The following is a 26818-nucleotide window of genomic DNA, read 5'->3' as shown; positions in this document are numbered from 1 at the left end:
TAAAACATGGAGCCCTTCCCCCATCTAACTGTTCATCAAGCTGTATTCCCATAATGTATCTTTCATTCATTTTATAGCTCTTATGCCATTGCGTATTATAGTCATTTGACGCCATGAAGTTATTTGCCTTGAACTCCAAGACATTGGGAACTATGTTATTTAATGCTCCGCGCGGGAGGGACGCCTGGCATTTAGAAGGCCCTCCGTAAGGCTGTGTAACCGGAGCGAAGGTGTGTCGTGGGGACGGCACAGAAACAGGAGATGCAAACCTATATTCGGAAAAGCTTACGGGAACAACGACAGCACATTTAACAAAGATGTGAAAATAAAACCATGGCTCCACTTCTTACTACAATCTTCTCATTCACTACCGGTGTCTCTGACCCCATTCCCTCCTCAAACCCAAGCTCAAACCAGACTGGGTCTGATTGGCCAATCGGAGCACAACCTTCGGTAATCGCGAGGCCTTCTCCAGCCAATGAGAGACCTGAGCGATTTGGCGGCGGTGAGACTTGCAACCCTCTGGCTGAATCCTGGGGGCGTGGGGACACGTTGGGCGGGACTGAAGTTTGATTGGCAGGTGAGCGATCCGCCTCCTTAGAACGGAAACGCTGCTCGGTGAGAGCAAGGGGGGTCGTGGGCGGGGCAGTGAAACTAGGGTCAGCCAATGACCGACGCACTACAGGCAGAGAGAAAGATAGATCACCAATGGCGGCACGGATGTGGTGCCATGGGCGGGGTTTAGGCCCAAAGCTGTGTAGGAGCAGCGCCTATTACGGTAGTCCTCATCTTCACGGCCAGCGCCTCTTCCTGCATTCATTCGTTTGTTTTTTCCATTCACGAAGGTAGTGAGGCCTGGTTGAAAGCCATGGAGAGCGCTCTGCCTGCCGCCGGCTTCCTATACTGGGTGGGCGCGGGCACCGTGGCCTACCTGGCTCTGCGCATCTCGTGCTCGCTCTTCACGGCCCTTCGGGTCTGGGGTTTGGGTCACGAGCCGGGGGTCGGACCAGGGCTCGGTGAATGGGCAGGTGAGTCGAATCGAGGGCCGCCGGCCCCCTCGCTCCTGCTGCGGCTCGCGCGGCTCCCGGCCGGGCCTGGTACGCGCTGACCACTTCTGGGCCCAGCGCTTGGCCTTCCCATCCCCAGCTCCCCTCTCCTCCATTCTGAGATTACTGCGTCCCGCATACCCGCCTGTCGCCTAAGCCATTTTCTGGCTTGCTTAGACTTCTAGAGTTTTTAAATACTAAATACATTGCTGGCTTAAGTCAGCGAATCTAAAGGGCCAGTTGGTGGGCGCGGGAGAAATCTGGCCTGAACTCCCTGGGGCTTGTGTTCTTTAAGCCGTTCCGGGTTCACGGAGTTAGTCGCCTTGCTGCTTGCTTCCTTAGTCGCACTCTACGCACCTTGGCTCGCCCCTTATGAGTGTTTTTAAAACAAAGTCTTTGGCTTGAATACTGGCCCTGTGCTCAGGATGAAAAGCATTCTGTTGCCTTTTGGGAGGCGAGGGTGGAGGAAGAGGACATAGAATTTCAGAAGACTTTCTGCTCTTTGGAACCTTGGATTCGGCCTAGTTCAGGTAATTTACAAAAAAAATTGGTAAACTGTTCTGGAGTCCTAATGAGTAGCAAGAATTATTGCTTCTGCAAAACGGTACTCTTCATGTAGAAATCGGAAATACTTTCTGCAGAAGAACATTTGCAGGAAAAAGTATTCCCGGAAAGAGTGAGCTAAACAAACAGGTCTTGTTCCATCTAGTCGGGGGATTTTGAGGATGGAGGAGAAAGGTCAGATTGGAGAAGTTGGGAAACATCTGAGGAAAGTTTTGCGCTTATTGATTTTCTTTTTCTGCCTTTTTTGTTGATTTTCTTTCCTTATTTTTTGTTTCTTTTAGCTTTTTTTTTAAACCGAGTGATGTGCCGTTCTCCGATGTGATTATTCATTCTGCTGTTTTATAATTGAATGTACACTTCACAAAGCATTTTATTGAATTTTGGAGTGGTTAGGGGTTGCTTTCAGACTAGGCTCAAATAAGGTACACAAATAATGTCACTCCATGTTCTGAACTTTATTCACTCAAAAACATTTCAGCAACTTAGTAGGAAAAACATAATAAATTAACATTTTGGGACAGCAACAAAAGGAGAAAACATCTCAAGTAGGAATGAATATGTGAAGCAGCTATTAACATAATACATATTTTAAAAAGTCACTTAATTGTCTTTTGATCGTTGAAAAAGCAAGTGAAGTGCTCAGCTTGATTATAATCAAGATTGTAATTTCACGGTTGATAAGCCCAAATTCTTGGTTGTCAGGTTTGGAAAACTTGCTTTTTGACTTTTTTTTTTTTAATGAAGGCGTTATTTATTTAGGCTGTGTTGGGTCTTCGTTGCTTTGCGTGGGCTTTCTCTGGTTGTGGTGAGCGGGGCTACTCTTCGTTGCGGTGCGCAGTCTTCTCATTGCTGGGGCTTCTCTTGTTGCGGAGCACGGGCTCCAGGTGTGCGGGCTTCAGTAGTTGTGGCACGTGGGCTTAGCTGCTCCGACGCATGTGGGATCTTCCTGGACCAGGGCTTGAACCCATGTCCTCTGCATTGGTAGGCGGATTCTTAGCCACTGCGCCACCAGGGAAGTCCGCTTGTTGACTTTTGAACAAGACTCTAGTGCTTTAGGAAATCATATATCAAGATGAATAAGTTTTATAATTTGTAAGCAAAGACTTATGGTAATAACTTTTTTTTTTAACGATCTAAAATTGACCATAGTGGCTAATAACTCAAAGGGACCAAGTCATCTGTATATGAATCCATAGTAAAAAGCCAAGTGATATGACATTGTCATTTCATAAGTATTATTTATATTGAAAAGATTTGGCCCCAGAGGAAGGATGTTTGATAAATTAAGGGCAATGTTTAAAAGATTTGGAAATGAAATTTGAACTAGAACACTGGGATATAACAGAGAGGATCATAGTATCATAAAGTGAAATGTTGTCCAGTTCACTTGTTGGGAAAACTGTCTTTTTTAAGTACTTAAGTAGAAGAAATAATGAAGTTGTTATTTTTAACATCACTTACATGTGGGGGCCTGGATCTTAAAAGAAAATACGTCTTCCTTTATCTCTCCAAATTCAGGGAATCTTTGAAAAACAAAGAAAAACTGAAATAATTTGAAAAACAAACCAGCAGAGATGACACTTGAATAATTAGGGTTAAATTGTGATTAAAAATAGGTAATTTGTTCAACCAGTTATTAACGTAACCAGGCAAGGGCTCTTGTGCCTGTGGTGCTGAAAGCCAAACTCTGACAGTAAGTGTTTGCAACAAAGTAAGGGTTTATTTGCAGGGCACCAAGCAGGGGAGTGGGAGACAAGCCTCAGATCCACTTCAACTTGGTCTTTGAGTTTAAGGTTCTGTTTTTTTTTTCTTTCTTTTTTTTTTTTTTTTCCCACGGGAAAGAACAGAGAGGCTGGGGTTAATCATCATAGGGACATTTCTGTGACATTTCCTAATCATAGTTTTGGGAGTGAGGGTGTCTCTGGTTTATGATTCCCAGGCCAGGTGGTCCGTGGCTCAGGGGTCTGTGAGCTCATCTTGTAGTGGAGAAACAACCTGAGTTTATACGTTAATGATGCCATTGACAACAGCAGTTTTAGTACATTAATGATGTTATATGGACAGTGGCAGTTTCAGTCATCTGACTCTGGTTGATTAGTGTTCAGTTAGCACAGGATTGAGGTCAGAGGGGACCAGAGAAGGAATAAAGTTTTGGGTAAAGAGAATAATCATAAACTCAATAAGGGAACTCGGTTTTAGGGCACCTTGGTGTCATTAGGGAGGCATTGCCTAAGTTTTTAATACTGATGTTTATTTAACATCTTCCTTTCCATAACCAATTATTTTAAGTATTACATAATATGTGTTGAGTTGGTAGTATATTTTTATACTTGTTATTCTTAAGTCTCTGTATGTGAGTATGTTTAATTTCTCCCCCTCAGATTTTAGAATCTGAGAGGCAGGGACTGTGGGTCCTCATTTTTTGTCTTTTCCCACAGTAACTGGCATATTGATCAGATATAAGCTCTTCTAGACGTTTAAAAAAAAAAAACCTTGGAAAATCCCCGAAATACAGTTGTGCTTTGCAATCTGTAAAAATATTCCATACCACAGATTTCTTAGTCCAGTAGGTTTTTAATACCATCCATTACACGGCCCATGCTCTAATTTATCTCCTTCATCTTCTAATCAAGAGCTGGGTCATTCCTTCCCTAGTTTTCTCCAGTAACAGTCCCACTCAAGTGAATTACGCTGATTTCACTAGGTCCCTAGCAGGTGGGTTTAGCCAATTTAGGAGGTGAGGCTCTCTTGCCTGCCATTGTCATGTGATACTTTCTGTATCTTTTCCAAGAACAAAGAGATCCTGTGAAAGTGGAGCTTCAAGTTGTTTGAAGGTCACTGTAGCAAGTAATGAAAAGAAGATTGCTAACAGAAGTGGTCAGTTTGTGCTAAGAAGTGAATAGTCCTTGCTGTGGAGCAACAGAGAATGTAATCTGTAGAATTTGGTTTGAGCGTAGACACATTTTGCATTTATTTGAGCAAGTTTCCATCATTGGAGTTTATCTGAAATGATTGATATAGAAATAAAGTGGGGACTTCCTTCGTGGCGTAGTGGTTAAGAATCCGCCTGCCAATGCAGGGGACACGGGTTCAAGCCCTGGTCAGGGAAGATCCCACATGCCACAGAACAACTAAGCCCGTACGCCACAACTGCTGAGCCTGTGCTCTAGAGCCCGTGAGCCACAACTACTGAGCCCACGTGCTGCAACTACTGAAGCCGGCACGCTTAGAGCCCGTGCTCTGCAACAAAGAGAAGCCACCGCAATGAGAAGCCCATGCACCACAACGAAGAGTAGCCCCCGCTTGCTGCAACTAGAGAAGGCCCGTGCACAGCAATGAAGACCCAACACAGCCAGATAAATAAATAATCTTTAAAAAAAAATTAAAAAATAAAAATAAAGTGGAGGTGATAGGTGCAACTCTGAGCTCTTAGTTTCTAAAGGAGAGGATATAGCTCCAGGCAGCAAAGAATGAAGGATCCACTAATCAGTTAATGAGTTAGATTTTTAAAATAGCTTTATTGAGATATAACTCATAGACCATACAGTTTACCCATTTTAAAGTGTACAAGTCAAGGTTTTTATTATATTCATAGAGTTGCGCAACCATCATTATAACCTAATTTTAGAACATTTTCATCTTCCTTAAAAGAAACCCTGTACCTATTAGCTGTCACTCCCTCATTCCCACCCCCTCTTTCTGTCAATATACATTTCCCTATTCTGGATATTTCATGTAAATGGAATGAGATAATGTGAAGTTTTTGATGGCTGGCTTCTTTGATTTAGCACAGTGTTTTCAAGGTTCCTTCATGTTGTGGCATGTTTCAGTGGCTTCATTTTTTTTTTTGGGTACGCAGGCCTCTCACTGTTGTGCCCTCTCCCGTTGCGGAGCACAGGCTCCGGACGCACAGGCCCAATGGCCATGGCTCATGGGCCCAGCCGCTCTGCGGCATGTGGGATCTTCCTGGACCGGGGCACGAACCCTTGTCCCCTGCATCAGCAGGTGGACTCTCAACCACTGCGCCACCAGGGAAGCCCTTTTTTTTTTTTTTTTAAATTGCTGATTAATATTCCATTCTGCGGGGAAGGAAATCCAAAAAAGAGGGAATATATGTATATGTATAGCTGATTCACTTTTCTATACAACAGAAACTAACACATTATAAAGCAAACTATACTCCAATAAAAATTAATTTAAAAAAAAGGAAAACTAATGAAATCCAAATAAACTATGAAGTTTAACAACAACAAAAAATATTCCATTCTGTGGAGTGAGTTAGATTTTGCAAAGGGTCGTCTTCTCTGCATTTTGCCCTCTGCACATCTGCACTATCAGATCCCTGAGATTTTCCAAAGCGATGGAACTCATTTGGCTCTGTAGTATTGCAAGGTTTTCCTAATTCAGTAGACAATGAGGACTTAAAAGGGGTATGGGAGGGCTTCCCTGGTGGCGCAGTGGTTGAGAGTCGGCCTGCCGCTGCAGGGGACATGGGTTCGTGCCCCAGTCTGGGAAGATCCCATATGCCGCGGAGCGGCTAGGCCCGTGAGCCATGGCTGCTGAGCCTGCGCATCCGGAGCCTGTGCTCCGCAGGGGAGAGGCCACAACAGTGAGAGACCCGTGTACTGCAAAAAAAAAAAAGGGGTATGGGGTGGTGGGGTTCTTCCGTGGAAAAGCCATTCATCAAAGCTGGCTCTGCTTAGCCAAGCTCCAAGAATCAGATTCTCAAAATCAGGTGTGGTGTGTAATTTCTGTTTTTACATTGGACAGCTATGCAGGATTGGTCTAGTTACCTCAAACTGTTGAAGGCTACTTGAGTGACCAGGGCCCACTGACAGTGGGTCCCTTTCTTTAACTAAGTTTTGAGGTACCACATGATTATGTATGTACATATGTATGTATGAAATGTTATTTAACTTGGCAAGTCCAGAAGAAATATTACTATCACTTATTGAATGCTTGAAGTGTTCTAGGCACTTCACATAGATTATCATTAATTTCTCTTTGAGTTGTGCTCCAAAATCCCCAGCGTACAGAGAAGGAAACAGGGGCTTAGGTAAATGACTTCGTCTGTGATTTCATAGCTGGTGAGTGACAGGATCAGGGTGCAAAGCCAGGTTGTCCTTTATGCAACATCTACATGCTGTGTGTGGTGGGGATTGGCTTACAGACTACATGGATACTTGGGGTGGATTCCTTTATACCTTAGGAACTTTATTGCTTTTTGATTTAAGGCACACTTTCAAATCTGGACATGCTTGGTAATTCTGGAACCATTGCAGGATAAGTACCACATTTTGGAATCAAGTAGCTTGGGATTTTCTTCAGATTTGTAACCGTGAATCTTGTTGCATGGGAACACATTGGAAAGGCGCTCAAGGTGCTTAACAAAGCGAAGGGTTTGACTGTCATCAATACGGCTGGACCAGACCTTGAATGCTGTTTTCTGTTTATCAGTCTGGCGTTCTCAAATGGATTTAGTGAATCTCCGGAGGTCCAGCTTGGTTAGTGTAATATGCTCCTTGTTGACATTCTGGTAGACCTGTTCTTGCTGGTGAGTTTGTTTTTGATGTTGATCGCAGTGTTTTTTTAAAAAGTTGTTTTTTTTGTTTGGTTGTTTGTTTTGTTTTTTTATTTTTATTTATTTATTTATTTAATTTTATTTATTTATTTATTTATTTTTGCGGTACGCGGGCGTCTCACTGTTGTGGCCTCTCCCATTGCGGAGCACAGGCTCCGGACGCGCAGGCTCAGCGGCCATGGCTCACGGGCCCAACCGCTCCGCGGCATGTGGGATCTTCCCAGACCAGGGCCCGAACCCGTATCCCTTGCATCGGCAGGCGGACTCTCAACCACTGCGCCACCAGGGAAAGCCCTGTTTTGTTTTTTTTAAAGCAGCCAGATGGTGGAGGGCAGAGAAACAGATGAACTTAGTCATAAAAGTTCTTGAAGATATTTATTAATTCTTCACTTCATCTCTGAAAAGGGAGTCCATAGGCCTAAATGGAACAGTCTCCAGATTGGAGTTAGCAGCGGCAACCTTAAAGCACTAGGGCTAGAGCTGTGTAAGAGGAAACAGATGTAACTGGAGGATCGGCCCTAAAAGCATGCCCTGGTCTTATTTGGAGGAAAAACCAAAGAGGATGGTTTCCTGGAATTAGAAATTCAGCCTCTGTACTCTGAGCTGTTTCCTCCAACCTCACACCAGCCTCCATTGTCTCCTGCTTCCTTTTTTTTTTTTTTTTTCTGTTCTTCGTCTTCCTTTCTGTGCAATAATAATTTTCCTATTTAAGGGTCAAACCTGAGACTCGGAGACTCAAATCTAGACTTGGATTCTAGCTCCTCTACTTTAAACTAGAGTGTAACATTGAGTGAGGTAGTAGACATCTGTGAGCCTCACTTTCCTCATCTACAGAATGGGGATAATACTGGCACCTGTTTTCATAGGATTGTTGTGAAGGGTAAATGAGAATACTTATTCTGTGTAAAACAGGTGGTGCAGTGCCTAGTACATAAATGCTTAATAACTTATTAGTAATATTATTAGTCTTTGTAGCATTATATACTAATCACTTGAGCTAATTGACAAGATAAGGCTTAGTAAGAAAAGGTTAATAGCTGGCTGGCTGCATCTTCAGCAAACTGAGATTACCTTTGCTACTCTCACTCAAGTGAGAGTATTGAGCTTCAAAACTAATTTTCTGTTTGTTTTTGTTGGTTGAGGATGATTTCTTTCAGTTTCAGAAAAAAATTATTGAAAGATTTGGTTAGTGAGAATACATTGGTAAGTGGATTTGAATAGATCAATTCCATTGCCTTTAAAGCCATTTGTAGATAAGGATAAGTTAAAAGAAATTTAATAGTGTGTCATAGTTCGTTTGGGCTGCTATAACAAAAATACTATAGGCTAGGTGGCTTAAACAACAAACATTTCTCACAGTTCTGGAGGCTGGGAAGTCAGATCAAGGTGCTGGCAGATTCGGTCTCCGATGAGGAACTGCATCCTAGTTTATAGATAGCTGTCTTCTTGTTCTGTCTTCACATGACAAGGGGCCAGGGAGCTCTCTGGGGTGTCTTATAAGGGCACTGATGCCATTTGTTAGGGCTCCACCCTCATGACCCAATCACCTCCCAAAACCATTATATTGAGGGGGTTAGGATTTCAACATATACATTTTTGTTTCTAGCATATGAATTCAGTCTGTAGCACAGATCCTTTATTCCATTTCTCTCCTGCTCATCTTTCCTGAACATAAAAATATTAAAATATAGCAATTTATATCTCTGCCTTCTGGGATAGATTACGATTAAGGCTAGGAGGCAGGGAGGGTGAAGCCTTCACCATCTTGGTGGAGAGTGTGATCCAACACTGTTCATTTGTCCACCCACCGTCCACATCCTCCTGAGGCTGGCCATGGACCTTGTAACAGACCAGTGGGACGGCAAACAGGAATCAGAAACAAACTGCCCTGTTAAGTGGTGGAAAGCAGACACACTTGGTTCTATGGGAGCTTGTGAAAGAAGGTCAGAGTGATGACTGAGCTGAGATCTGAAGGGAAGTGAAGAGTAGCAGACAGAGCAGAGGGACCAGCAGGTGCTAGGCTCCTGAGGTGGGAAAGAGCAGGGTCCCCTTAAAACAAGGCCTGAGCACTTGGAGCCAAGGAAGGGTAGGCATGATGTAAGATGGGAGTGGAGAGGGGCTCAGGGGCAGTGAGCAGGGCTGTTTAAGAACATGGAAGACAATTGTGGGGATTTTAAGCAGAAGGGTAATGCTGAGTTGCAACTTTATTTTTTTAAGTAAATTTATTTATTTATTTTTGGCTGCGTTGGGTTTTCGTTGCTGCAAGTGGGCTTTCTCTAGTTGTGGAGAGAGGGTTCTACTCTTCATTGTGGTGTGTGGGCTTCTCATTTTGGTGGCTTCTCTGGTGGAGCTCGGGCTCTGGGTGCTCAGGCTTCAGTAGTTGTGGCACTCGGGTTCAGTAGCTGTGGCTTGCGGGCTCTAGAGCACAGGCTCAGTAGTTGTGGTGCACAGGCTTAGTTGCTCCGCGTCACGTGGGATCTTCCCGGACCAGGGCTCGAACTTGTGTCACCTGCAGGCGGATTCTTAACCACTGCACCACCAGGGAAGCCCTGAGTTGCAACTTTAAACAGAAGTTTTTGCTTCTATGATCTTTCTGAAGCTGTTGCATTGTCACAGAGATAGAGAAGAGCAGGTTATTCAGATAATCTCAGTTAAAATTGCCTTTAAAAAATGTAAATTCGTACTTTATAGTACGGGAGGCCATTTTTGTGCACTTTCTGGTTATCATCTTTCAAAGACTATTTCTCCCTGGGGGAAAATCTAATCACTGTGGTATGGGAAGTTCTACTCTTGACCAGGGACTGGATGATAACGTTGAATGAACCCTGAAACTGGGTTATTGCTTTCTCGAGGTCACTCCATAGAACTGTGGTGTGATAGTTGAGGAGCCTGCCACACATCCGAATGCTTTGTTTTCTTATTCATTTTGTCTGGTGAAAAAACGTGTTTGCCTGGTCTCTAACTGGCAATTCCAGGGAGACTATCCAGTTTCTGAAAAGTTATCCTTACCACTGTTAAGTGAAGTTATTTCTACTTAAATGATCTAGTCATTGGGGGAAGGGAGGAAAGACTAGAAAACTAAAGATTTTGAACAATTACTGCTTCTCAGGAGTATGACATTGGGGAACAGTAGCGCTAACGGGAAGATTGGCTTTAGGGTCAGTACAGCAGGTCTGAGCTTTGCTACTTGCTAAGAAGTTTGACCTTGGACAAAGATTGCTAACCTCTGAGCATAACGTTCTTCATCTAGTAAATAGGGCTGTTACTTTTCAGGGTTATTATGACAGTGAAATGAGATGTAAATGAGGTTCTCATGTAACATCTTGTGTGTTTTTATGGATGCCAAGTAACATATATTTAAGACATCTTTATTTGTATACATTGCTCTTATTTGATGAAAAGGGATTGTTGAAACCAAGAAATAATGTAGTTCACTCAGCAGATAAACTATTGGAAATCTGAAGCTGTGAATAGATTGATTAGGAGGTGATTCACAGTACTCCAGGAGAATTGCTTCCTTTGTGAAAAGATTTACTAAGTGGTTCCTTGAAATATGGTCCCCATTAGTGAACCTGAGATACGATGGACTTAGAAAAATCTGGTTCTGTGCAACTTTTCAACTACATTGTAAAAACCTTGGGTCATTTTCAGCTCTTCTTCTCTCACCCACATACAGTCTATTAGGAAATCTTACTGACTTTAACTTCAAAATATCCAGTATCCAGTTCCTTCTACCACTCTGGTGTAAGCCACCCAAATCTCTTGCCTCGATTATTATAACAGCCTCCTGTCATTCTGATTCCACCTTGGCTCCCCTATAATCAGTTCTTACAGAGCAGCCAGTGATCCTTGAAAAGCTCTAGTCAGATCATGTGATCCTTTGCTCAGATCCCTCCAGTGTCTTCTCATCCTGTTTATTTATTTATTTTTTAAATTAATTTTTATTGGGGTATGGTTGCTTTACAATGTTGTGTAAGTTTCTACTGTACAGCAAAATGAATCAGCTATACGTATACATATATCCCTCTGTTTTGGATTTCCTTCCCATTTAGGTCACCATAGTGCATTAAGTAGAGTTCCCTGTGCTATATAGTATGTTCTCATTAGTTGTCTATTTTATACATAGTATCGATAGTGTATATACCTCAATTCCAGTCTCCCATCTCATCCTGTTTAGATGAAAACCCCAGATTCTTCCTATGGTTGACAAGGCTTTTGACCACCTGAATCCTGCCTTCTTTTACCTCTGATCTCCTGTCTGCCCATGTCTCGCCCTCCCTCCTAGCCACATTCCCTTCTTCCTTGAACATGCTTGGCATTGCTGCCTTGGCCTTTGGTTATTCCCTCTTCCTGAATGCTCTTCCCCAGATATGCATGTGGCTGAGTCTTCTTCCTTCCTTCCAGTCTTTGCTCAAATATCATCTTCTCACTGAAACCTTCCCTCCTACCTTTAAACTTACAGACTGATCTCTTCCACCCTCTGATCCCCGTTCCCCTGCTCTACTTGTGCTCTTTGTCATAGCACTTGTCACCATCTCCCATACTGTACACTTTGCTCATTTATGACATTTCTTGTTTGTCTACCTCTGTTAGAATGGAAGCACCATGAAGACAAAGATCTGTCTCTCTTGTTCACTTATGTATCTCAAGTGCCTAGGACAGAGCCTGCACAGAATAGGTGCTAATACATAGTTGTTGAATGAATGAAAATATTCAGGTATTCCAGTGTTTTTGAGGGATAATGTATTTTTTGTGGGGAATTATCTTCTCTTTCTATATTCTCTTATTAGTTGTAAATCTAAGAAATATTAGTGGTCTCCCCACCTCTAAAAATGAAATTATTTAGTCTAAAAACAAAATATAGACTATAACCTCAGGAAGAAGTTATCATAGTATAGACCCTGGAACTAGACTGCCCTGAATGTCTTTGTGTCCCAGAAGTGCCTGTACTTACCGCTTCTTTCTGCTTCTGTGTCCTTTTGCTTGTGCAGAGACATTCAGTAGTTTCAGTGTTGTTGAATGTTGATCTCTCTCTGCCTGGAGAGCTCTTTCTTGTTGTTCACTCTTCCTTACTCCTCCTGTTCATGAAATTCTACCTGCTTTTCAGAGTCCAGATTCTGAATGTTTATGTGCAGCTGCCCACCTGGAAGCCATCATGTACTTTTGGAACTCTGATAGTGCTTGTTTTGTGCTTTTTTGTGGGCTTTTCCACACTTTACCTTTTTGGTTGTTTGTGTGTGTGTCTGTGCTTGCACGCATGACTGTTCTAAACTACAAGCCCCTCGAGAGTGCACAATAAATAATATGTAGTGAATGAATATATTTTCTTTGAATTATATTTTGATGGGGATGGGGTGTTTTGCTTTGCTTTTTGTATTCTTTTGGTTATGTTTTACAAAATAATTTGTACACCTTTTTTCCTCTTTGTTTTAAAATCTCAAGTGACACCTAAAAAGCTAGATTAAAATTAAACCCAGGCTGATTAGACAAAGACTGGTTATGGAATTATTGTAGCAGAGCTAGGATAACAGTTTTGAAAGTGTGAAATGCAGTGAGAGCAGAGATGTCCTTGTGTAGCATTGGTAATAAGCTAATCTTCCTTCATACATGTGTTAGGAAATTGCTGTAGGAAATCAACCACTTTGCCAGATTTAATAAACATTTCAATATTAATGGATTTTTGGTAATATATTTATTATCCTTCCCCAAGTCTTTGTAAAATTGTTACAAGTAGGCTTTCTTTTAGTAAGAAAGACTCTTCCAATGAAAGTTTCAGTAAAACCTTGCTAATTGGTAAGGCTGAGATGAATGAGTGAAAAAACTGAATTCTAGGATGTGTTGACCAAAATGTACTTTTGTTATTTTAAAGGCCCGAAAAAATGAACCCACGCTTTCTAGAGCCTTCAGTCTTTTTGGGGACATTGAACTGAATTTCCTGGAAAATCTCTTTGGTAGTAAAGGCATTGAATGGTCAATGTATATACTTAATAACTGCTAGAAGGTTAACCACAGAGCACTGAGTATATGCGTTGTTTGCTTCATGGAAAGAAATGAATACTGCAGTTGGTTGATAATCTACAAAAGCTGAGTCAGCCATTTTGTGAGAAACTTGAGAAAATTAAAAAATCATTAGGAGGCAGAAGAGACTAATGATAGAATAACAAAACTGGAAGGGCTGTTGGTGACCTCTTCAGTTGAACTATTAGGGAAATAAGCTGGAAGAGGTAATGACTTGCTCAGGTTCATTCATCCGGTTAGAGATTGTTTAGGCAAGAGGGTCAGTGGCACAGAGCAGAAAATGGGGGTTGCATCGGTGCTCGGTTGATTAAAAGCAGTGGTAGGAGTGATGAGCAGCAGACTCTGACAGCAGAATAGAAGAGATTTGTCAGGGATGAATTAAGAGAGGAAAACTGGCGAGGAGGACAGGCAGAGGTGATGAGTGATAACAGTTAGGGTGCTGGCAGAACTGAGCTTCATCACATTTCCGCAGCTGGTATGGGGCGAGAAGCCTTCTCTGTACAGGAGCCTGAACTCTCGAAGAAATGACACACGTCTCTGTAGCCCCGAGGGTACCATTATTTCCTACTCTTGGTGCGCTCCTACATGGATGTTAAGACCGGGGGACTTTTTCACTGTGTATAGTGCTACAAGCCAAGTGGGTCGATCCGTTATCTCTTATCTATAGTCTTGGCTGTGCCTATAGCCCTAACTACAGATGAAGTTGATGACACTAAATTGCCAAGGAAATACTGTATAGTTTTTAGGATTGCTTCTCGGCCAGCAAAGGGTGCAGTATCCTTTAGAAGTTTAAATTCCAGTTTTAGAGTTCCCTTAACTTTCCTCGTATGTAGAAAACTCATTCTCCAAATTGGTTTTACTGTAATGCCGGCAGTACCTGCTCACCACCAAGCTCACTTCCAGTAGAAGTATTGCCAAGCTTGCTTTAATGATTGCTGAAACTCCCATCTTGTCACATAAACAGACCTACTAAAGTAAGCAAGCTCCCCTAATCTTGCACATTCAGGCATAATATTGCTGTGGAACAGGGAGCAGCTGCTTATCTGTGTGTTCCAATACCTATCATTGCCTGTCATGAGAAAGGAGGGGATGATCTCTTTATAGATAATGTGAAAAAAACACAACAGGGGTTAGACAATGAGGTTCACACATTCTGAATTAGAGGAGGCTGAATTAATGAAATTTTACCGTAATGATGACATCTTAATTTACAAATTGCTCTTGCAAGTATTCTCAAATGATTGCCATAACCACCCTGTAGTTATTACTTCCACATAATATTCCAGGACCAGAGGGAGCTGCAGGGAGTGGTATAGGGTTACACAGCTAGTAAATGACACAAGAAATTGAATCTAGGTTTTCTGAGTCGGGGCTCCTGCCAAATTTCCTGCCGAAGCTCCTGATAAGGGTGATTTTAAGGCAGTCTGCTTGGTGTACCGCACTGGGTCTGGAAGTTAGTGGTGAGCAAGAAAGCTTTGGTCGCTACCTTCTTTGTTCTAGTAGAGGACACAGATCATTACATAAGCGGCTCTGAAAAGTTTAGCAGGAGCCAGCTATGGGAACACCTCTTCAGGGTTTTAAAGGTTTCTGGAAGAAGTCACATTTAATCCAAGGTGTGGAAGAAAAGAGGTAGTAGGAAGATGATGGTGATGTTAATAATAGTAATAAGACAAAATGTTTGTTAAAAAGCTTACCATTTACCAGATACTCTTCTAAATGCCTCAGTGAGTTCATTTACTCCTCATGCACTCCATAGGTCCTATCCCCATTTGACTGAAAGAAAGCTAAGATAATAGAGAGATCAAGCAGTTTGTCTGAAGGCACATGGCTAGGAAGTGGAGGAGACCCTGGGATTGGAACTCCTGTGAACTCTGCAAACTATGTTGATGAATGAGAAATGGGCGGGTGAGGGGGTTGGAGAACAGGGGAGTTTTTCCAGCAGAGAGAAGACTTGCGTGAAGCCCTTGAGGAAAGTGAGAGCATTCAAGAACTTTGGGCAGACAGTCCTTGGGAGGAGAGAGGCAAGAGATAAGACTTAGAGAAATGGGCAGCGGGCCAGTCCTAAAGGACCTTGAGGCTCTGTGAGGGTTTTATTTAGCCTCAGGGCAGTGGGAAGTCATTGAAAGATTTTAAGCAGTAGATGTCATGATCAAGTTTGTATTTGGACCACTTACTCTGGCATTTTGGAGAATGGATGTGGAGGGAGCCACCCAGGAGATGGGGGGACCAGCAGGAGACTGGTGGCGGTGGTAAGCCAGGCGCTGGGTGATGGTGGCTTGGATTAAGGTCGTGGGGGGCAGGGACTGAGCGGGGGAGTCAGACAAGAGACAGAGGTAGAAGTCCTGGGCCCTCGTCACAGGCAGGTTGTGCGGGTGAAGGAGGCGATAGAGGCTGACACTGGGCACCGACTGCGGAAACCCAAAGAGAAGGAGCAGGGTTTGGGAGGAAAGCAGTGATTCCCGTGTGGTTCTGGGTGGATGTCCGGCAGTCTTCCTGTAGATTAGAACTGGCCCAAGCCTGATGTTCTGAGTTCCTTACCAAAATCCTTTGGCTCAGCAGTCATTTATAGTTGTCAAAAATTATATGCTATATCTTACGATCTGTAGAAACTTTGGAGCCTCAACATGTAATATCTTAGGACAAGGAGAACATTATTTTTGAGCTGTTTGAGTGTATCCCATGTAGCACTTGGCTTAGTTTGGTAAATGTTTGTTATTTCCTTTTTAGGCGGAAAAGCAGGGAAACACAATCAGAAGACCTGAGTTCAGAGTCCACCTTCCTTTGACATTTATCGTCTGTGGAATTTTCAGTCAGCCTCTCTGTTTATTGCATCTATCAAATATGTCTAAAAATACCCACTCTGTATATCTTCAGAGATATTGAGTCTCTGAATCGTGTCTGGAAACACTACAAAGCATTACGCACAAACAGGACATGGGGCCTTTTTCCCCGTTCCATCTTCAGTTAGAAACCTAGAAATAGAATTGCCCCATGAGTTGATTGGAGCCTTTGTGTGAGGTTCAAATTGCTTCAGAGATTTATTTTGGGATCTGTTGCACATTTGTCACGATCAACACCTAAGTTTCTTTTGATGTGATTATCTAATATATGTCCATTTTAGAACGTACCTAAAACTTTTTTTTAAACAACTTTGTTGATGTAAGCTGGGTTTCTGAATTAAAAGTTAAACTAATTTAGCCACAAATTATGTTAATTTTAAATAAAATACTTCAACTTTATTTTTAACATATGCAATGGCTATGGTTAGGTATAATGGATTAAGGATATAGTTAAGTTATTGGCAGTGAGGTGTCATTTCAACTCTGATGTAATTGGAAGACTCTCAAGTTTGACATAACTGTTTAAAGTTCCATTATTGTATTAGAAGCGTTATTGTAAGAGGTAATTAGAAGTTCCTGTCATTTCTCACTCAGTACCCTACTGTTTTTGTCTCAGGCTTAAAGATATTCAGAGTATTTTTTCTTTAGTTAAAGGTTTTCTGTTCCAACCTTTATTTAAGCTAGATTCTTATGAATTATGACGCTGATGACATAATGGTGCTTTTTAGATCTCCAGAGCAAAAGTATCATCTTTGATATGAGGAAATAGTTTCCTGATGTACTTTGATTCTAATTTTTAAAAATATAACAAAGATTAGGACCATGTATAAAAACCCAAATCTTCTAATAATACTTGCTTCAAAATACATTACTTCTTTGAAAATTGTGAATTACTTTTTTTTTTTTTGTCAGTGTGTTAATGTTTCTTCAAATGGAAACATTTACTTTTCTCTCCTTTTGCATTCCTATCTTTGGGTTCTCCCAGAAGCAGATACTGAGACAGGGACTCAAGTGCAATCAGTTTGTTTGGAAGGTGATCCCAAGAAATACCAGTAGGGAGGGAGACAGGGAAGGGAACACAGCCAATAAAGGGGCTATTATCAAGCCCTGTGATCACCTGTAGCTAGTGTAGAACTCAAGTTTCAGAGCTACTTCACCTGCAGGGCCTGGAAGCTCAAGTATTTTATATACCAATTGCCATTAGTCACTGGTTGAGGACTGTTGGTGGTGAGGAACATTAATTCGATAGTACTCATGTCCACTGTGCACTTGGGTGTTGCTGGCTTCAGCCACCAGATAAAGCCCTTGGGGCGAAGAGACACATTTGGAATGTGCTGTCCAATGGTGTGGTCAGGATGGATATGGACAGGGCACTACCGGTTTAGCTCTAATTTTCATCACCATATTTGCCCTTGCTTTCATTTTCTTTAAACAAAGCAACAAATAAAGACCAAGGAAAAGGTAGGAGGAATTATTTCCTGGAAATAATAAAAGAAATATAGTAGATTTGAAGCATAAGTTGGTATATGTTATAATATTTCACTGTGGATGGGAGTTTTGCTACCTCTCAGGGTGGTTGATGGATTAGCCTTAGTTTTAAGTGTTTTTATACTTTTTATAAATACAGATGACTGACTAAATATTGAACAAACTTCATTAGGATTATATTTGCATTAAGGTATGAATTAATCTCTTCCTCTCCATAATTTAATTCTGACCTACTAAACAGGAGATGGTTGCCATGTGGTCAGTACAGAGTGAGTGCAGCATTTGAGGGAGTTGTGGCAGATGTGGTTGGTTGCTTGTTGACAGAATGCTGGATTTGTATAGGTATTGGACAACCATATACTTCAGAGGAGGAGGGCGCTCTCCTCAGATCCAGGGGCCCAATCGTAGTTTACACTTACTTTGATGATTCCTCTTTCCTTGCTAGAGATTGGTTTAGGAATGGGCATGTAGCACAGTTCTGGCCAATGAGATGTAAGAAATCTCCTGGAGCGAGGGCTTCTGAGAAGCTTTCCTCCCCTTTCAAAAGAGGCAGAAGGAAGGGTATTGGTCCGTGAGGATGTGTTGCCTGTAGCCGTCTTTGGGACCAGAGGGGACAAACTGAGGAAGGAACCAGCACACTGAGTGCTGCAGAGCAGAAAGATGGAAAGCATCTGGGTCTTTGATTCCGTCACTGAGCTGCTGAATTCACCCATTCTGGTGGTGCCTTACACTTCCTGTTGTTTTGAGATAATAAACCCCATTTTTCTTAAAGCTATTTCTGTTATTTCAGCTGAAAGCATCCTAACCTACAGATTCAGTAGAAAAGTAGGGAGATTTTCTTGTTTTGAGTAAAATTTTATAATTGATTTAAGGTCCTATAGACTTGGATAAACAATATATTGCAGTTCATTTGAAACTGAAATGGATGAAAGGAGGCCAGCTTTGGTATGAGATACGATTGTACGTCTCATTAAACAAAGTCTCATTCCTGATTATGCTGGTCATTGAGTTCTTGGCCATATTAGGCCATTAAATTATTTTAGTCAGGTCTACAGCTTATAAAGCCAAAGAGTATAAGTATGTGAAAACTGTCTTATTGCCAAGATTCTTTGAGAACTGTTACCAAATGATTTAGGAATATTGGGTTTTCAATTAATTTGAAGTAAATGTCACAAGATGGTCTACTTTAAGTTAGTCTAAGTAACTTTATTTTTAGGGAGTACCTAGTAATCTGAAGACTTTGACCCAGTGTAGTTCAACTGAATTGGAAAAGGATCAGGACTGGGTATGAAGAAGTGAAGCTGGGGTGGGTGTATGTTATGTGTGGGTCTGTTACTATCCTCAGAGCTTATTTCTCTCTAATTCCATTTCAAAGCCAGTAAGAAGTCAGTAGTGTTCATTACCCTGGTGGTATATTCTTAGCTTTGCCATTTCCCCATATTAATGTATTATTAATATAAAAATTATGAAATCCATTTCATATATTCCTGGTTGGGACAATAGTCGAGTATAAGGTTGGAGATTCAGTGTTACTTAAATTCCAAATGGGGAAGTGTGCCATCTGAGTCACTGAAAAGCTGGAACAAAGATACAGGAGCTTAGGGACATGGATTCTGCTTTGTATCTCCGATGGCGATATGGCCTTACTGATGCTGAGTTTGTTTTAAGAACCAGGAGAGCCTGATGTGTGAATCTAAATACTATTTTAAAAAGAAGATAGAGATTGAGTTCATCTTGAATAGCAGTGATGCAAGGACCAAGTCTAAAAGGACTGTAGTACAATAAGAAATTAAGCCTCTCGGGCCTCTCAAGCTTCAGGTTGGCCATGCACCATCGCTGGGGCTCAAGGGAAGCTGTGCTTCTTTGTGTGGGTGTGTCACTTCTGATAGGAGAGATTCGGTAACTTACTCAAATTTTGTCCCTTGAATGAAGGGGAGTGTGTGTGTGTTCTTTTCCTGCCTTCCTCTTTCAGAGGTGAAACACTCATGGTTTTGGAAAGATGACTATTCTTGTGTTTAAGAAACAGGTATTATTTAAGGTAAGGTATTGTTGCTGATTAGTGACAGAATCTGACTCTCTGGTAACGGATCAAAGGCAAGTATAAGAAGACTAGGACAGCTGTTATCACCAGTTTTAATTCTGTAGTCTTTATGCCTCTTTTTCTTCTGTATTTGTTGTTACATTTTTATATTACTACCATTTCTGCCCCTTGTTTGGTATTGGCCCCTCATGTCAGGCATACAACATATATCATGGATATTGTATCTTCTATTCTCGAGCTGTCTCCATACTCCCATCATTAATCTTTCATTTAATTGTTTCAACAAATATTTGATCATCTTTGGTGTGCTGGGGGGATAGCAGTGAACAAAATGGGCCAATTGTTGGCTTTCATGGAACTTGCATTTTAATAGGGAAGGATGGACAATAAACAAATAAATATTTGGTAAGTCTTGCGATGAGATGTACTAAGAAGAAAAATAAAGCAAGGTAGACAATAGAGAATAACAGGAGCATGGAGAGGAAGTTTGTATCCCTGCTAGTTTTATATAGGGTGCTTAGGCAAGATTTTCTCATGAGGTGACATTTGAACTCAGACCTGAATGCAGTTGCCTCTCTCCACTCCAACCATACTGGCCTCCTTGCTGTTCCCTGTGCATCTACAGCACAGACTCAGTACTAGTTCACCTTCTGCCTAGAAGACTCTTCTTATGGTTAGCCATGATTTAAATAAATGGGGAAAAAGATTGGGAGCGATCAATTGTGTTATCAGGCAGATGGAATTCCTTCTTCTCTTAGGACTGCAGAGGATTGGTCTGCCTGCCACTGAATTATGTAGAAGATCCTAGCTGGAACTTCTGGATTTCTTTGATGCGCTTAAAATAACATGAGTAATTTGATTAAATGTACATGATACTTAGAAGATCTTTCTGAAGGCTTAATCCCACCCAAGTTATTCTGCCCCATTTGCTACCTTAAAAAATTAATTTGATCTATCTGTAATAAAAAGCTAAGTTTTAATGTTTTGTCATTTGACCTAATAAAAGTGATTCCCTGGGTAATATCCATAGAGTTGTCCTCTGTCACTTTACTTTCAACACAATAAAAGCTTAGAAAGCTTACTGATAAGTTGGAGCCTAGAAACAGTTTTATTCAAAAGCAGTTTTTAAAACAACAAAAGCCTGTTGTTTTATAAGCTCCTCTGAAAGCTGTACATTTATTGACTTTATCGAGAAGTGCAGTATTTGTGTCTCTTTTACTAATCTTTGTCCTAAGCATATTGAAACTACACCCTTATGATTGATTAGGCTTGTAAAGAAAAGGCCGCTATAAATGAACTGCTGAATAGCATCCCCTATTGGCTTATCTCTAAAATGATAATGCAAAAAACAGAAAATAAATAAAACCTATTTTTTCTGAGCTTATGACTTATGTCATTGCAAAAGAACTGAGTCATTCAACACCACATTCTCATGGTGATGCCTTGTTGGGACCGTAGTAGTCGTGTATATGCTTGTTTTAGAGGAGAATTTCTGTTTGCACTTGCTCTTTAGATTATTCTGTACCTGAAGTGGGTCATTTTCACCATTTAAAAAAATCATTCTTTGCTTTCCGCCTCATCTTTTATTTACACTTTATATAGATAGTGGTGTTTGGAATATATTTTTTTGTTTTAGCTGTTAGCCAGTTAGTGATTATCTTTTATAATGGTTTTCAATGAGAACCGCGATAGGTAAAATTCAGAAATATTACTGAAACACCCTTTCTAAGAGCAGCTTTAACCTCATTTCCCACCCATACTTTTTCTGGAACCCGTAGAACAGACCAAATTAGGTTTCACCAAATTTTCTTTTAGCTAACTGTGCCCTCCAGTGGAGAAAACACAGGGCAGTGAAATAGCCCAGGTAATAAGCAGCAGAGAGGAGGTGATGTAACACATCAAGAGCCAAGCTGCATAACTATTTTCTACATAAAAGAAAGAGCTTGTTTTTACCCCTCATAAGCCAGAATACTATGCATTAGTCCTCCTCTTTATGGGTTTGTTGAACATCCAAAGAGGGATTTATCAGTAGTGCTTTGACTTCATTGCTTTATCAAAATAGTTGATGGAACGCTTTGCCCCGTTTTGTCCCCTCCGTATGGTGTATGCAGTTTATGAAACATCAGGCAAGTTTAGTAAGAGCTGAGGGTAGGGAGTAATTGGAGTTTTCCCCCTAGAATGAGCTTAAACAATGACTTTTTTTTTTAATTTTTAAAGAGACAGAAGAAAACCGGAAATAAATTTAGTGGATGTACACAATAAACATCTTGCTTCTGTACCTATGCATATTTAAAGCATTCGGAAAATTGTGAATGGACCACTACTCCCCTCTTTTCTGAACAGAAAGGGCTGCTGCCTTGTGCTCTGACTGCTGGCCTGAACGTAGTGGTCTTCTGGTGACCACGGGCTTCACCTGTGGGTATGGTGACTGCGTGTGCCTGAGCCCCTGAGAGCATTGCAGAGGCGCACGCTCAGAACACGGGTTGGTACCTGTGCAGCTCTGGGCTGGGGGATGAAGCCAGCCTTAGGGGGTGCTGAATTCTGCTGCGTGATGATGGGCACATTGTGCCTGCAGGCTTCCTCTGTGTCTCTGCACTTCTATGGTCGGAGAACTGGATCACTCAGTTGAAACATAAAGGGATTTGATGGTAGTTTTTTTGTGTTGGTGGAAATTTGGAGATATGTTTCACTAAAATAATTTAGTGGGTGATATCTGAGAGATAGTAAACACAGGCTTTCTTTTTCTTGACGTACAAAAACCTGGGCCAACTGGCCTTACAGTGAATTGTCATTTGAAATTTTCAACATATTCAAGAAATATTATTATATATTATTTTAATGGAGTATACATGGAGTATACATTAGGTAAGCTTTTTTAAACATAGAGTGATTCTTAAAATTTAGGCATATGGAGGACAACTAGAAATAAAAATACATGACTTAAAAATCTTAAAAATGCAGATTTTGGAGCAAGAACCTTTGCATAGTAAACTTCAAAAGGCATAGTGTCTTTCACTTGAAGCATCTTTTTGCAAAACAATATAAATATCTAAAGGAGACACTGCCAAACTGAACTCATTTTTTAAAAAGTGGACTTTTAGAGGGGAATTTTGAAATTTTTGAGGGGAAATTATGATTTGACTGTGATTTAAGTTCTTTAAAAATTATTTACCTTTATTTTATGATATTTTATTTATTTATAAAAATGCATTTATTTATTTATTTTTGGCTGCGTTGGGTCTTTGTTGCTGTGCGCGGGCTTTTCTCTAGTTGCAGCGAGTGGGGGCTACTCTTTGTTGTGGTGGCTTCTCTTGTTGCGGAGCATGGGCTCTAGAGCTCAGGCTCAGTAGTTGGGGCGCATGGGCTTAGTTGCTCTGTGGCATGTGGGCTCTTCCCAGGCCAGTGCCGGAACCCGTGTCCCTTGCATTGGCAGACGGATTCTTAACCACTGCGCCACCAGAGAAGTCCGTATCACTTTTATTTTAAATAATGAATTACTGTTTTAAGATCTGGTTCACTCTGAACTGTAATAACTGACTCTAGAGGGCACTGATGAGCACCAAACACTTTCTAAAAATTTACATTGAAGGTGATTTTTATTAAAATGAAGTTTCCTTTGGTTTTTAATTTAGTACGTGAACATAAATACATATTTTGCCTCCCAAGAGAGCCCAAAGCAAACATACTTAGTTTTTTTTTTCAACTGGGTAAATAATTTACCATTATATTTTGAAATTCTTTGAAAATTCCATTGAATTTGTGCAATTGCTCTAAACCATCTTTGTATCCCGCTTTTGGAAGCTTGTTTAATATTTCAAAAGAAAAGAATCTACTTCATGGATATAAAATACAAATCTTAGTACTGGATAGATTTGCCATCTTTTAAATTCAGATAAATTTGCAGAGATATTTATTTTAATGCTTTAGAAAGAAACTCTTCCAAAGTGTATTCTAAAGTTAGATTTTATAGAATTAACATTTAGCTATTAGAGTCCCAAATAAAATATGCTTTATATATTTTAGGAGATAAAATACTTTAAAAGTATAGTGTGATATATTAATTTGAAGAAAGTGATCAGACTTTTAACATGGGAAAGCTTTTAGAAGATTGCTCCTTTTACCCAAACTCCAAAGATGGTGATGTTGAAGGTGTACATTAAGAAAAAGGTCTATGTTACAGGGAGGAAAGTTTGCTAAACAAAATTAGCATTGCCAATTAGTATTGCCATTAATTGGATTAGTCACTTCAAAGAATGAATTTTTACATAAACCTGCATCCTCTCAACCTATGAAAAAATGATATATTTCATTTTCTTCTGACTACCCCTCTGTTTAACATTTCTTCTGAATTATCACACTGTTTTCATTACTGCAGGCAGAAAGCCACATTGAAAGAATTCGCTCAGTAATTTGATATGAAACTGTTTCACCGAAGGCAGTGTCGTCCAATAGAACTTTCCATGATGATGGGAATATTTCTTATTTTTCTTTAAATAAATTTATTTTTTATTTTATTTTTGGCTGCATTGGGTCTTCGTTGCGGCGCACGGGGTTTCTCTAGTTGTGGCGAGTGGGAGCTACTCTTCATGTGTGCAGGCTTCTCACTGCGGCGGCTTCTCTTGTTGCTGAGCACGGGCTCCAGTAGTTGTGGCTTGTGGACTCTAGAACACAGACTCAGTAGTTGTGGTGCACAGGCTTAGTTGCTCCTCGGCATGTGAGATCTTCCCGGAACAGGGCTCGAACCCGTGTCCCCTGCATTGGCAGGCGGATTCTTAACCACTGTGCCACCAGGGAAGCCGAATAATGGGAATATTCTATATGTGCCCTGTATGGTTTGGTAGTCACCAACTACATGTGGCCTTTGAGCACTTGAAATGTGGCTAGTGCAACTGAGGAACTGAATTTTTAGTTTTATCTAATTGAAATTAAAATTAAATTAAAATTAATAGCCATGTGGCTAGTGACTACTGTGATGGACAGTGTAGATTTAAAGTGCCTCTGCTGAGTGATATATCAGGGATTGGATTATGACTGATGGTATGTATGCATATCCATTCAGTCCTTTGCATTTTTATAATCTTGCCTGAGATTCTATAATATGTAAACATATGGCTTTAAAATAACTACCTTTATGTGGAAAGAAGAGGAATTTTGTTCTGAAAACTAAGTTGATGTGTCTGTTTAGGTCTAGAATTCTGTGACTCTTAAAACCCACAAATTAAAGTGTTTGTGCCCTTTGGGTATAGCATAAACCATGAAGGTTTTCTTCATGTTAAATACAGTTACATGTTAAAATACGGATACACAGGATATGAAAACTGACTGCAAATGGAGTGACTGATTAAAACGAAGCAAAAAAACCCAACACACCAAATCATGTCTGGTAAATAATGTCAAAAAGTTTGAATGGGGCTTCCCTGGTGGTGCAGTGGTTGAGAGTCCGCCTGCTGATGCAGGGGACATGGGCTCGTGCACCGGTCCGGGAAGATCCCACATGCCGTGGAGCAGCTAGGCCCGTGAGCCATGGCCGCTGGAGCCTGTGCTCCACAACGGGAGAGGCCACAACAGTGAGAGGCCCGCGTATTGCAAAAAAAAAAAAAAAGTTTGAATGATGCTTTATAGTTTCCCAGGCAGTTGCAATTCAATCTTCTTCTTGGATTATTAGCCCCATTTTACAGGTGAGGGGACCATGATTTAATCAAAGTTTAAGGCTTATTCATTCAACAGACATTTATTTTTCATTTACGATTATACGTAGATTTCTGGGTTAGAAATGGAAGAACAGCCCTCCCTTGTAGGAGCTAACAATCTAGTGGGGGCAATTAAACAAATAAATAAGAAATTATAATATAGTATGTTCAGTACTGTGCTCTATTTATGCAAAGGATGCAGTGGAAGAGCAGGAGAAGCCCCTGACTGATGAGGACATCGGGAGTCCTCCAGGTGAAGAATGTTGGGGAAGGGCACTCCAGGAAGAGGAGACAGCAGGAGCAAAGGTGCGAAAGTGCTCATGTTCTAATCAGGGAATAAATTTAGGACACTGAAGATACCTGAAAACTCAGGTGTTCAAAATTTATTACTGGTATTACATCATCTTGACCTCATTTTTTTCTTCTAGCTCAGCCTGAAGAAGGGTTGGGCTAAAAAGAACTCCTGGTACAGTGATAAAGCATCCAAGTAACAATTTCAAGGAGAAAGTTAAAACTAGATTTAGCTATTTGGCAAACACTAACTTACAATATTGATGTGCTTACTAGAAATCATTTTATTTATTAAAGCAGATCCCTAAAGGTCTCTGTTCCCCTTGCTTGTTCCTACTTTCACACCTTTGCTCCTGCTGTCTCCACAGGACTTTAATTCATTGCTGTTTTCCCAGGGCCTAGAACAGTTCCTCACACATATTAGGTGCTCGGTAAATATTTGGTGAATGAAGAAATGAGTCCTAGGTTATTATCCTAAAAGTCACTGTGAATGTTTAAAAGTATTAAAATGTGTTTTTTTCAAACTTGAAAAATTCAGACATTTTTATTATTCACAGTGGCCTTCCCACCCCTCCACCCAGTGTTTCACTTACCTGTTGTATATAACAAGCTATCCTAAAACTCAATGGTTTAAGAAAGCAACCAAATATATTATTGCTAGTGATTTGTGGATCAGGAATTTGGGCAGGGCTCAGTGGATACAACTTTATTTCACATGGTAATCGCTGAGGTAGCTCCACTGGGGCTAGAACGTTCAAGACGGCCTCACCTCCATATCTGTGGCCTTGGAACTCTTTGAGGGGAGCCTCAGTTCTTCTCCATGTGGCCTTTCTAGGTGGTCTCTCATCATTCACTACACTGGGTTGAGCTTTACATAGCAATGAGATTGTTCCAAGGAGGTAAAAACAGAAGTTGTAAGGTATCCTAAAGCCTTGACCTGGAAATCATACAGTGTCACTTCTGCCACATTCTGTTTGTCAGAACAAGTCACAGGACTCTCCCAGAATCAAGTGGGAGGGAAAGGGTTCCACCTTTTGATGGAAGAGTGGCAGATTCCCATAGCAAAGTGGCATAAGATGGGAGATACTGTTGCAGCCATCTTTGGAAATGATCTACTACAGTCAGCCCTCTAAGCATAACAATTCACATCTCTTCCACATGCAGAATACACTTACCCCTCTTCCAGAAGTTTTGGAGAAGTTTTATCCCATTACTTCAACCTGAAGTTGAGGACCTTATCATTTAAATAAAGAACAGAT

General features: G+C 40.9%; 1 protein-coding gene across 1 annotated transcript in view; it reads left to right on the top strand.

Moving 5' to 3' along the window:
- The first annotated feature begins 755 nt into the window (after positions 1-755).
- Positions 756-26818, top strand: part of HSD17B12 (hydroxysteroid 17-beta dehydrogenase 12) — a 164446-nt gene continuing 138383 nt past the window's right edge. The window contains exon 1 of the mRNA XM_079930682.1: positions 756-1028. Coding sequence (XP_079786808.1) covers positions 869-1028 — 160 coding nt within the window. The 5' untranslated portion in view covers positions 756-868. The remainder of the gene's footprint in view (positions 1029-26818) is intronic.

The sequence above is a fragment of the Stenella coeruleoalba genome, assembly GCF_951394435.1.
Source record: "Stenella coeruleoalba genome assembly, chromosome: 8".
Classification (NCBI taxonomy): domain Eukaryota; kingdom Metazoa; phylum Chordata; class Mammalia; order Artiodactyla; family Delphinidae; genus Stenella; species Stenella coeruleoalba.
The sequence above is the reverse complement of the archived record's forward strand: the minus strand, read 5'-3'. Positions and strand labels throughout refer to the sequence as shown.